The sequence below is a fragment of the Schistocerca serialis genome, chromosome 2 (genome assembly GCF_023864345.2).
Source record: "Schistocerca serialis cubense isolate TAMUIC-IGC-003099 chromosome 2, iqSchSeri2.2, whole genome shotgun sequence".
Lineage (NCBI taxonomy): Eukaryota > Metazoa > Arthropoda > Insecta > Orthoptera > Acrididae > Schistocerca > Schistocerca serialis.
Genome location: NC_064639.1, coordinates 587732843 through 587746132, shown reverse-complemented (window position 1 = coordinate 587746132; position 13290 = coordinate 587732843). Strand labels below are relative to the sequence as shown.

The window sequence follows — 13290 nt, the reverse complement described above, 5'->3', positions numbered from 1 at the left end:
TTTTATATTTGAAATTATTTTTAGCCAGAGAATTAAAACATCTTGTACGTAGCAGTTGTATCACTCTGACATGTATATGTTTGCTTCTTATTTAAATTTATATCTATTTAGAGTAAATTTTTCTTTCAAGAAATGTCTGTACACATTATTGTTACAAGTTATACTAAAATGATTTTCAATTTCTTTTCAAAACAGACAAGCAAAGCTGAATGTACCAACCCATGTGACATGGGAGCACCAGAAATGCACTGTGATCCAAATGCCAGATGCATGCTGGACTCTGAAACGGGAAATTTTGAATGTGAATGTAAACAGGGTTACAATGGCACTGGAAAAATTTGCACAGGTAATGAAGGTTGTTTTTCCTCTTCATGAATGGTGCATATTACTGGTATACATCATTAGCCTTCCAATTTTGCCTGCAAGGTGGGGGTTTTATTATCTAGCAGTCTAAATTTGTGACCTAGGTGGGATTAAATGGCAGATCATTATGTGTCTGTCACACAAAAATTTAAGCATTTTTCTTCATTCTCAACAAAACAACAGTAAAATGACAAAATCTGACTTTGTTATTTGTTTCTCAAATTATAGTGAATCATTTATTGTAAGCAAATTCTGTTTACAACTTCTCTTCTATCCACAGATGTTTGTGTGGGGTACTGTGACAATGATGGTGTCTGTGTGAAGGATAATAGAGGCCAACCTTCATGCCATTGTAGTGGAAGTTTTACTGGTAAACACTGCAGAGAAAAATCAGAATTTGCCTACATAGCTGGAGGCATTGCTGGTGCTGTAATATTTGTTATTCTAATTGTGCTTCTGGTATGGATGATATGTGTAAGGTAAGTTTACTGTTATAAGTCATACTACACCTGATTGGTGATAAAACTAACATCAGTTTTGAGTTGTTCATTATTGGAAAGCTTATGTCATTCACTTCTTGGAATGCAGCATGGTCACTGGTAATTTGTGGGACATTTTGGAGAAAACAACAGGAGTGTTATATTTCTTACTACTCAGGAAGCATGTGTTCTAGTCATTATGAACTAAAAGATTGGTGCATAATGCAGTGTTTTATATTGTATTTATTGGACTGTCACATAAACTGTTGACTGTCAGCAGTTTGTGAACACCAGTTTTGGTTGTCTACATATTATTACAGCACCTTTAATAAATACATCTTTTTGTAGTATATACCATAAAAAGTGACTGCCATAATTTTGTTATGTAATTTCAGGTCAGCACATAAGAAAGAACCAAAGAAAATATTGCCAGCTGCAGCAGACCAAAATGGATCACAGGTCAATTTCTACTATGGTGCACCAACACCATATGCAGAATCCATTGCACCTTCTCATCATTCAACATATGCTCATTATTATGATGATGAAGAAGATGGTTGGGAAATGCCAAATTTTTACAATGAAACATACATGAAAGGTATAGTGTTTTAGAATAACTACTTCTTTAATTGTGTTACTAATTAGAAATATTTAAACAATTTGCAGAAAAGTTAAGCTGCATTTTGCTTTTGTTGAAAACATTAAGTTATTTCAAATGCCAGCAGTGTATGTAGTTAATAAAACACTAATACTGAAAGTATGGTAATGGTGTAAAACTAGTAAATGGTATGTCCATGAGCTCTCATCAGCAACAGGATACATGATTCTAATCACTTATTACTCAGATACCCTTGAGGCTACAATTTTGCATGAATTATTATTCTAATATCAAAATATGAATCTTCATTTAGAGGACTATAGTTACAAATTAGCTGTTCAGTATTGCAGTTCTAAAACAACTGTGTCATGGAAAGCTAAACTGTGTTAATTATGTTTCAGCAGTGTGGTAATGATGTTGAAAAGTCCACAGTGGGTAATAAGCTATTGTTAAGAGAGCAGTCTATCACTCACCATGAATTGATAAATTCTCAAAAGCCAAACAGAAAACAGAGAATTTAGACTGTTAATTTACAGTGTCTTTCTGAGCAATGTAGCAAGGGTCAGCTCATTTTAAAAGAGTACTATGTGAATTCCAGAGCTGCATTGTACCACAGAATTTTCTGTAAATAATAATAATCAAAATATGAAAAACACTGATTAGGTGACAGGAAACTAGTTTAAAATTTCAGCATTTAATTGAATCTTTCCATTTATGTATCATCAGATAATCCTGAAAAACAGAATGAATATTTACTTCAATTTTATTACCACGTGTCTGGTCATGAAGCAGTGAAATATATGCTTTTACTGTCTTGATTCACTTTAAAATGTACTAAATGGAATTTGTCCTCGAATGCATCAGAGCCTTCTTGCAAAGTTCTCCTCATTTCATTTCCGATTCGACTTAATCTTATTACTTTCAATTTAGATCTTCATGCCACCTCTATAGATTTTTAATATTGGTAGTAAAGCACAATGGAGCAGGAGCATCCTTGATTAATTTTGGCTGCTGCATAGGCAAACAGTCTCACCGCTGTCAGATACTACTTTTGAATATACACAAATGATGTATGTTTTCTTCATCAATACTGACTTTTGATTACTTGTGCTTTTGACAACATTTATGAACAGAAACTGTCTCTGTTACAAACACTTGTATCCACTCCAGTGATGTTGTGTGCGATGACAAAGCTCTTATGGTTACCTCTGTTCAAAAACTCCAATAATTGCACTGTAGTTGTTAGTGCTGTACTTTTCAGGATGTGTAAGATATTGCCACATTAACTGTATCAAACTAGTGGTTCACAATAATTTCCCAAAGTATTTAGTGCAGTTTAATGGACAACTAATGAAGAGTTGCCGAGTTGAGTTGGGGAGAAAAGATCTTTACGGCACAACTAAAAGAAGAGGTGTGTTGATAGGACATATCCTGAGGAATTAAGGAATGGTTAATTTGGTTATGAAAGAAAGCATGGAAGGGTAAAAATTGTAGACAATGACCAAGGCTTGAGTTCTTTAAGCTGGTGAAAGTAAATGTTGGTTCCAGTAACTATGTAGAACTGAAGAGACTTACACAAGGTAAACTGGTGTGGAGAGCTGCAAATGTTCAAATGTGTGTGAAATCTTATGGGACTTAACTGCTAAGGTCATCAGTCCCTAAGCTTACACACTACTTAACCTAAATTATCCTAAGGACAAACACACACACACACACACATGCCCGAGGGAGGGCTCAAACGTCCGCCGGGATCAGCCGCACAGTCCATGACTGCAGCACCTTAGACTGCTCGGCTACTCCCACGCGGCATGGAGAGCTGCATCAGATCAGTCTTCAGATAGCAGATCACTACATACTACTGTGTGTCTTTATGCTCCCATTCTCTTTTGATCTGAAACATCATGAGAATATTGTCTTAATTAATTAGAAGAATGAATGAGTTAAAACGTATTAAGTTATTGCATTAGGAAAAATATTATTGTCCTCAATTGTTACTTGTAAGAAATAACAGTAATGTAAATATATTACTCTAAGGTTTTGACAGATATTTGAAAAATGCCATTTTTTCCCTACAGAAAGTCTTCATAATGGAGGAAAGATGAACAGTCTGGCACGATCAAATGCCAGCATATATGGCAATAAAGATGATCTGTATGATCGATTAAAACGCCATGCTTATCCAGGAAAGAAAGGTAATGTAACCTTAATCATTCATTGTAAGCATGCTTGATATACTTGTCTTAGCTTAGCTTCACCCACATCAGCACCACCCCTCCTTCCCTCTCTCTCACAACACTCACGCCGTGGGTATTTAGTGGTTGTGACATAAGACCACCAACTCAATTCAATTCAATTTATTGCTAGTAAAACGTAATTTTACATGCATGTGTGTTTTCAACTAAGTATAAAGTCTTTACAATTACAGTTTTTTAGTCTACATTGTTTCCTACTGCAGTTTAATTCATGATCAATTCAAGTTAGAAGAGCATTTTTGGATAAGCCACTCCCTTGTCAATATCTTAACTTCATTTGCTAACAAGTTATTAAAAACAGCTCCTTTGACATAGGGGCTTTTCACTGTTAAAGTTAATCTTCTGTTAACCAGATGAAAATATTTTCTATATCTTGTTTCATATTTGTGAATATCCATGTTTCTTTTTGTGATCTTAGTGTCTTCTTTCACTAGCATTATAGTTTCTAGTACATGGCATAAACTGCGAGAAAATTGTGTCTAATGAATAGGGGTTTGCAAGAAGTTCCTGATTTTACTTTTGCTATGATCCTCAAGGCTCACTTCTGCAGTATGAAAACTCTTTTCATATTAGTTTGGCATGTCCCACCCCACAGTACTATTCCATAAGACAAAAGAGGATACACTAATCCATAATATACACACCTTAGGGTTTCAGAATTAAGATATGGTGATAATCTTCTTAATATATGGAGACTAGTTACTATTTTTTTACAGACATAATCAGTTTGCTGCTTCCATGAAAGTCAATCATCTATGCATAAACCCAAGAATTTACAATCTGTAAAGGTTTTTGGTAGAATTTCATCAATTACAGTATTTTGTCTTTTTGGATCACTTGATTTAAAATGAATAATATTAGTTTTTTCTATCTTTACTTTTAGGTTCTCTCTTTCAAAATGAGCTCTTGCCTTTTCAATGAAGTTATGTATCTCTTCAACTAGGCTGGGCTCATTGTCTGCATAGCAGACACCAGATGTATCATCTGCTTACATAGTGATCAATTGCTTATTGTCAAGAGAACTTGGGAAATCATTTACATATCATATGAATAGGACTGGGCCTAAAATAGAGCCCTGAGAAACACCAAAATGTATATTTCTTCTCCTCTCCAGTATTTCTCCATTAGAGTACATAAACTCCGTGCACTGTCGTCTGCCCTTTAAATATGTTCCTAGCGATTGCATGAGTATTCCAGTGACACCACTCTTCACTATTTTTGATAAGAGCACGTCATGATGTACTCTATTCAAAGCCCTTGATAGGTCCATGAATACTCCTGCTGCTTGGGATTTTTCATTTATTTTTTCAAATACATTATGGACAAATTGTACTGCTGCTGACGTGATACTTCGACCTCTTCTGAAACCATCTGGAAATCACTTAATATGCCAGCATTGTTGTAATGCTCCAAGATTTTTTTTAAATATGAGGGTTGGCACTTTAATAGTGGCAACTATTTATTTACAGCTCGTACAAAATAGATAAGTGTTTCAAAGTTTTACTAACCTTCAGAGTAGTCACCAGCATTGTGTGTAATCCATTGCTGGTGATATTGAAGTCGTAGGATACTCTTAGCAGTACCAGTTGTGTTGACAGTTCGAGCGGTGCAGACTATTGCCCGACGAATTTGTAGCAGTTCTGAAGCAAATGCCGTGAACTGTTTCCTTCAGTTTAGAAATCGAATGAACTTATGAGGGCTTAAGTCAGGGGAGGGCAGTAGGTGGTATAGCACTCAGCTGCCCCATCAATCAAACAAATCAGTAACAGCTTGCACTGTACGTGCTTTAGCATTGTCCTGCGAAATGATGGTCAGGTCCTGGAGAAAGTGTCATCACTTCTGTTTCTAAGCTGGTCATCGGTTGTGTTCCAAAAATGAACAGCATAGAAATAGAAGTGGTGACACTTTCTGCAGGACCTGACCATCATTTTGCAGGACAATGCTCAAGCATGTACAGTGCAAGCTGTTACTGATCTCGATTTCTAAACTGAAGGAAACACTTCACAGCATTCGCTTCAGAACTGCTACAAATTCGTCGGACAGTAGACCATACTGCTTGAACTGTCAACACAACTGGCACTGCTAAGAGTATCCTACGACTTCCACATCGCTGGCAGCAGGTTATACACAATGCTGGTGACTGCTCTGAAGGTCAGTAAAACTTTGAAACACATATCTATTTTGTACGAGCTGTAAATAAATAGTGGCCACTATTAAAGCTCCAACCCTCGTATTATTATCTCTATCAGTTTGCTGAAAGCTGAGATTAGGGCAACGGGTCTGTAGTTCTGTACATGCTTTGTTTCCCCCTTTTTGTGTATTGGTTTCACTACAGATAGTTTCAACTTGTCAGGGAACACACCTTCTTCAAGAACACAGTTTATCAGACCAAGCACCTAGTGTTGCCAGTAGATGTCACACTCAGTGAGTCAGTCTCAGCTTTGAGCCCACCTTGCTTGGAGGTGGGAAAACTATTCTTTGTATGTTTCGTGTCAATGAATCAGACTTTTGGTTCTCTGTTGCCGTGAATGAGTGTAAGAAGTTCAGTGTGCAGGAAGCAGTATAAATTTGACAAACATCTGAGAGAACATGCTTTGAAGATTCACCATAAAAAATGTATGGTTATCAGTGTAAAACTTGTGATAAAAATTTCAGTTATGAATTCAACTTAAAGCACCACCAGTGGGATTATCATAGTGAGACCTCAAGTAACTCATTGAAATTTCTCATAATTAGACATACAAAGGAGTGATCCATAAAACCTTTGGAGAAAATTTAGTAGCCGAGATCACATTCAGTACTACTTTTTCCGGATTACTAACTTCAACAATTAAGACCATCATCTTTTAATCTTTAAAAACTTGTTATTATAGTCCTGTTCCATGTGAAGTTATCACACATACCATGCTGACATTTTAGTGGATATTATGTAGCACATTCTACACAGGTTTTGTTAGAAATAAAAATAAAAATAGACGTGTAACAATAAAAGCAATACAGCTAAAAAACTAACTAGGGATGTCCACACACATAGCATTCCACTGATACTTGTTAGGTGTTGAATTGCGTAACAGTGCACATCTCTGCACTTGTTTATGTTTACATGACTAGTTAAATACATCATTAACCCACATGCTATGAAGTACAAAATTCAAGTCAAGTAACTCAATTTGGAAGAAAAGAATAAAGTACTGTCTGTGTAATTTTGAACCATTGTCAGGAAAGTGCTATTTGGACCATCTGAACATGATGCATGATGTTCAGATTAATATAGAAAATTTGCAGCTCTTGTCCTTTTCTAGTTTTGGACAGTGGAAAGAAAATGCCAGAGTGGCTACTGATTGTACTGTGAGACATTCTTGCAGCATTTGCCATTGCTCAGATCACTTTATTTTAAAATAGTAACAGTATCAGATATTTTATGTTGCAGGGAAGAAAAAAGAAAAGACCGCAGATGGTCCTTATCAGTCAGGTGATATTTGTTTTGGAGGCCAGGTAATATTTGTTTCAGTATATGTTGGTCATGACAAAGACTTACATTACATTGAATTAACTGATAGAAAAAGACCCACTATAGCTGCAGATATAGCGAACAAAACTCCTTTTGAGGCTATGTTGGACAAAAGCAGAAATTCACTTTCAGATATTGAACTGGAAAGTATTCATCTCCTGATGAGGCAGAATCTTATAAATATTGAATTGATACAACCTATGTTCGTCAGTAAGACATCAGAGCATTGCAGTTAGTGTAGAGGCCTGGTTGCATGAAATCATTGGGTGCTATTTTGTAACTCCCAAGGGATAATTAGCGAAACTCATCCAAGTCTAAAAAGTTCTGATTTTGTGTTAATTATGTTGAATGAAGTACAGAGTGAACTCTTGAAGAAATATGGACATGACTCTGTTTTTATGGATGCAATACATAAACTAAATATCTATGACTTTGAATTAACAACATTGTTAGTGCTAAATTACGTGACACTGTGGTTCCCCTGTGGCTTCCTTATGTGGAACAGAATGCAAAACAGTTTGTCCTAGCACACGAAGCATAAGACACCTATTAGGAAGGGCATAGCATGCTTTAGTAGAGACTATTTTTACAAATAGTTTCATATCTTCATCCTATTTTACCCCACAGTAAACACTTTGCTTGCATAACATGTCATTAGACATGGCCTACATTTTTAGGATTGTGATGATAACAAAACATAGCAGAAGTGCACAGTGGATGGTGCTGCTTAATGTGACAGAAATTTTGACCTCCTTTTGAATGTAATTTAAAAGTAAATACTGATTACTATCTTAAAAACAACACAATACTTACATCAGGACAAACTTTACAAATTTTCAGTAAAAAGAGCCTGGACATTACAATAATTTTGCTGTGTTGGGCAGTAAGTACACTTTTTATGAAACACATGTTATGTAGAGTTTATAAGATCATAGTACTGAATATTCTGTTTTTGGTGGAAAGCAGATATACCATGACACCAAACAGGTTTTGGATGTTAGACATAAACTGCGCTTATACACATAATTGCTTCGTGACTGGTATCTATAGTTCGTCCTGATTGAAGTTAACATGGACTCAGCACCATGGTGCAACTTGCTGGCAGTTTTTGAACAAAAAAGGTAAGACTGCTTGTAGGTCCAAACACAGAACCTGTATCTCCAGCATAAAAGCATTTAACCAGGCAAGGCACAATGTTATATGCAGACTGGTGTGAATTTACTGCTCAAAAACCATGCTGTTAGGTGATTTTTGTGAAGTTGGCAGTTTCTCACATTCAAAGAAAGGAGAGATTCATTGTTTACACATCATAATGTTGTCACACAAGTTTACTCTGGTGCAAATAATGTCCTATGCCTTGCTGGGATATAACTTTCTCTTTTATGTAAAATTGGCAAATTCAGGAACTCAAGTGACTGAAACACTGAGTGTGTCATCTGCTGGCAGCAATAGGAACTTGGTGGCCTGACAGGAAACTTCAGCAGGATTTTCATACTTTTTTCCCATTATGTATTATTAAGACAAGCTACTAGGACTTCTTAAACAAATTAATTTATTTAAAACAATAGATCCTCTAATTTTTAAAAGTACTATTCTTTAGAGGCAGTATGTTTTTGTGTGTCCACCCAAACTGATGATTCCCTTTTACTCACAGTACTTTGACAACTGACCTAGTAGACTACTGACCTAGTAGTCGTCATCAGTTGCCATGGGTGTTTCTGTGTGCCTCACTGCCTGGACACCAATCAGACTGTGAGATATTATTGGTGTACACCCCTGTTTATAATCAGTTTTGGCTTGCATAACCCTTGATCATGCATTTTTGTTTTTGGCTCCTGTTCCATTTCCATGAATATCTGTGATAGAACACAGAAAATTGCATCCCACCTGCCTATAAAGACATTGCTGTGGCTGTAATGTTACTTACAGACTGGAACAAGAAGATTCTAATTTTTTAAATTGTGTTACCTACAGAGAGAACCAGATGAAGATTACTGAGTCAGTTATCAAAATGTTATGCACTAAAACAGAATTGTCATCTCAGATGGGCACCTGAAAATATAGGTATCGGTTGTGCTGGGATAATCTCAGAGCTCGTGGAATATTTGTGCTTTCTGAAAAGCTAGTCATTCATTGTTTTATTTCATTGATGGCCTTTTGTGACCAGCATTTGCCGATTTCAAACATTTTTCTTACATTTGCTCTCAGAGTCTGAACTTTTCCCTTCATCAAGAACACCATGAAAGACACGGTACAAATAAATAAATAGGCAAGATGAGACTGACGGAACCTATTTCAGTCATCTCACTCCTGCACAAGATTGAGAATTGTCTCACTGGAAGTTTGAAGAAATTTGTGTCTCCAAAAGCCTTTTAGCAATAAGCAACTTAATCAGACATAGGGCACTTGATTAGTACTCTTTCTGAATTTTTGTTTAATTGATCTTGTTGCAGGGTCTCTTCTATAAGGAGCCAATTATCTCCCTGCCCTAAAATTCTAGGTGCTATATCAGTGCCCTTGTTATTGTGCACTTTTATTGTGATACATTACTTTTTGTATCTCAGAGTCATGTGTCTGCCATTGAGAAACTTTTGTTCCTCATTTTCCATCATTCTGAAGGTGTTTTTAACAATAATTAACATGTAAAATAACTTATTATCTACTAATTGACATCAGGAGCTAAAGAACAAAACATAGATGTATTTATGCCAGGGAAGGAATCACCTCAATAAATTTGTCAGATCTGAGCCAAACAACAACAGAGATTAGTCAGAGAAGCAGAGAACAGTATGCTGAAATAGTTCTATTTACTACAGTAGAATAAGACAAGCATAACTCCTCTGTAGTTTATTGTTTGATTATTTAGAGACAGGTGGACTGGTCAATATTTGCTTTTAGTTGACACGTATCCTGGTACAGCCTATATAAAAACATAACAACCACAGCTTCGTTACTCAAGGAGGAGAGAGTAATTGATTGGAAAAGGTGGGATATCTTTTTATGTATTTATTTATTTATTTGGAAGGGGTCTCTCAAAACCAAAGTTACAGCCATGCATGTTGTATGCTTTCAAGATGCAATTTTCCTGATTGTACAGTTAACCACATTTCACACTCTTTTTCTAGAATTTATTTGTTTCAGACTTAATATGAACAAGACATATTAGAAAGAGAAAGTCAGTATTCAGGTTTTATCTTCAGGAGGTGGAATTCCAAGTACTGCCAATGCAAACACTTTAACTTGAACTTGGCAAAGTGTGACTTGCAGATCATTCCCCTCCAGTGAGTGTTTTCTTCTCCAGTGCTTCTCCCCTCCAACTCTATCCATGCACTCACTGCAGCCACAGCCACACTGACCAGTTACATCGACGACAGTCACATCATACTGGATTGCAAGCTCTACATACTATCTATAAGCAAACATAGATTCTAATGATGTAAGTGAACTGTAACATTCGTTAGAAATGCTAATTATGATAAAGAAAAGTGAACCCTTAAGTCTCTTTTCAAATTCTGAAGTATCCAATTTTACCTTTTTATTCAAAAACTTGAAAACTTCTAAAGAAAAAAGGAACTAAACTGGTTCTTGCACTCAGCCAACAATTTTCAGAGTGAAGAGTTATATCACCATATATCATGTCATCTTTTATGAAAAACTGCTTAAGCTGTTATCGAAATAGTGATGGATTTCCTCAATATACTACATTCATAATTTTTGTTAATATTTTTCATCGCAGACAGCATTCTCACACTTCTCTCACGTAGCGTTTGCTGATGAGTAATTTAGTGTGAAAAGTTAAATAATTTATTCTGTTTTTCATAATTAACCAACGAAGCTATTTATGCTACTGATCATAGCTGGTACACTACCAGTACAAACTGCAGAGCATTTTTGGAAATCACCGATTTTGTCAACACACTTTTTAGCTGCATTAAAAATATCCAGACCTGTTGTCACAATCGACGGAATTATAGTGCATTTAAAATAAGTTGTGACTACTGACAGTTCAGTGAGCGGGGGGAAGTGGAGTTGCCAGCTTGTGCTGAATGTGTCAGCAGGTGATGATAATGCCAGGCCTACTCGCCATGGAAGCCATCACGCTCGCTTGATTGCATTGAACAGCAAGCTGTGCAAGGTGGCCAGTCTGCAATATTTGACAAATGATTTTAAAGAAACTATTTGGTAATAAACTCTGATTCTCACACATCTATAGCTTCATCCGTCAGCCTCATGACAACTCCCTATCATTTCGTTAATGGTTATAGTTATTGTGATATTTCATTATTAGGTAAACTACTGCAAGAAATTCTTAAAGTTCACAGTGAAAAATAGGGTTCACTGTGAATCTGCATTTGATGCATGTTAGGTCATATGTTGCTGTGTACAAAATTTAGACAGAATTTTTTTCATTTTTAGAGTGGCGAAGGGCGATCTGTTTTAATTGTAAAAAACCATTCAACAGCCTAGATTGTGAAAAATATTTTTGTATTTAATATAATCGGTCAACAGACTTTGCTGTCATTTCAGGGCTTAAAAAACTTTTTGTTGTAAAACGTGTTCATTTTGCACTGAACCTCACCCACTTGATGCCTTGTGCATGAGGTTGAGCATAAAATAAGCATGTTTTTCAACAAAAAGTATTTTAAGATCTGAAGATGACAGCAGGGTCTGTTGAAAGCTGTTGTCTTAAGTAAAGAAATATTTTATGCAGTCTTAGCTGTTTTTTGCTTTTTTTTTTTTAAATACCATACTGAATTATTCTTTAAACTTGGAAAGATATCGCTATCTTCTCCAGTGACGAGAAAATGGAATGTATGCAAAAGGCTCTGTCACGAATACATGCACTAGTGAAAAAGCCAGAATGAAATATTCATAAATCCCTCTTGTCTCATAAATGGCCTGAGATATCAAAACAAGATTTTGGCAAATTATGGCACACAAAGAGGATAGTATTTTGCCATATGAGGTACACATGAAACTTCCACATCTACCACAGTACTCAAGCAACTATAAACTTTAAGTGAAATAATGTAACTTTTAAGGACCATCAATAACTGATGAAACAAGAATTGCAGTGGGTTTTGCAATGATATAAGTGAAGAATTTGCACAGTTATTTTTATATTGGGAAGGGGCTTTCTCATAACTATTGACCTGTCTCACCTGCTGCTGCTAGTTCAATAATACAGTTTTATGATTCTGTCACAATTTCAACTGCATTAGAATGTTAGCGATATGAGTTTTTGTAAACTCTACTGTGTTTAAAAACTTTTCACAGTCTTTCATGAATCCAAGTCTCTCCAACTACCTTGAGGGTATGGCTGACAACTCAAGACTAGTCCCGTGGTGTAACAGTTGCAATGGCTTCTTCGAGTGTCAATTTCTTGTTGTTTTTTTGCCATATTACTTTTCATCTAGGCGCGTATATTCTCAGCCAGAAATAATGAGCATGATACAGAGGAAGCCTGATCAAACTATGTGCCCTTTACCGTTAGCCAGTTCGTCGACCTGGTAGTGTGGAGTTTTTGGCTTGTACCATTAACTATGCCTTACACAAGCTATGTTCAATTTTAATCAATAGAACATCTTTGAACCCAGAGCAAAATATCTGATTTCCTCCACTGCATTGTTGGAGCTTCATCCAGTCGCAACAGAGTGGTATGGCACATTGTCCATTACAGTTGTTGAAATTGGGGGTATGTTTTGCAGCAGAACATTATCTTGTTCTTGGATGACCACTGTTATTGTGAATCTCGATTCCAATGAGCTGCACTGTAATTATTAATGCAACACCAACACAAAACACTTGTTCACAATAGATGATTATCGCAGAACAGTTCAACACCAGAAAATATCACTTTACAACAGGAGCTAAAGAACGTAGGTGCATCAAATGCATGACTGCATGTTGCTGTTTACCCAAGGCCTGGCAAAAGAGGTGCTTTACCGACGGAACTGCTGGTGGTGTGGTAGAGGAAGCCGGCTTTCATTGGTGTTACCTGGGCAATGGCGTCATGTCCCCTCTGGTGAACCACACATCAAAAATTGCAACTTTTAAATGCATTATAAAGCAACTAATTCTTCATGC

The 13290-nt window shown here is 36.2% G+C and overlaps 1 protein-coding gene across 1 annotated transcript in view; it reads left to right on the top strand.

The window, feature by feature from the left end:
• Window positions 1-13290, top strand: part of LOC126457613 (sushi, von Willebrand factor type A, EGF and pentraxin domain-containing protein 1) — a 336391-nt gene that overhangs the window by 140239 nt on the left and 182862 nt on the right. Inside the window, exons 58-61 of the mRNA XM_050094068.1 lie at window positions 196-346; window positions 644-842; window positions 1238-1440; window positions 3516-3632. Of these exons, the coding sequence (XP_049950025.1) occupies window positions 196-346; window positions 644-842; window positions 1238-1440; window positions 3516-3632 (670 nt within the window). The remainder of the gene's footprint in view (window positions 1-195; window positions 347-643; window positions 843-1237; window positions 1441-3515; window positions 3633-13290) is intronic.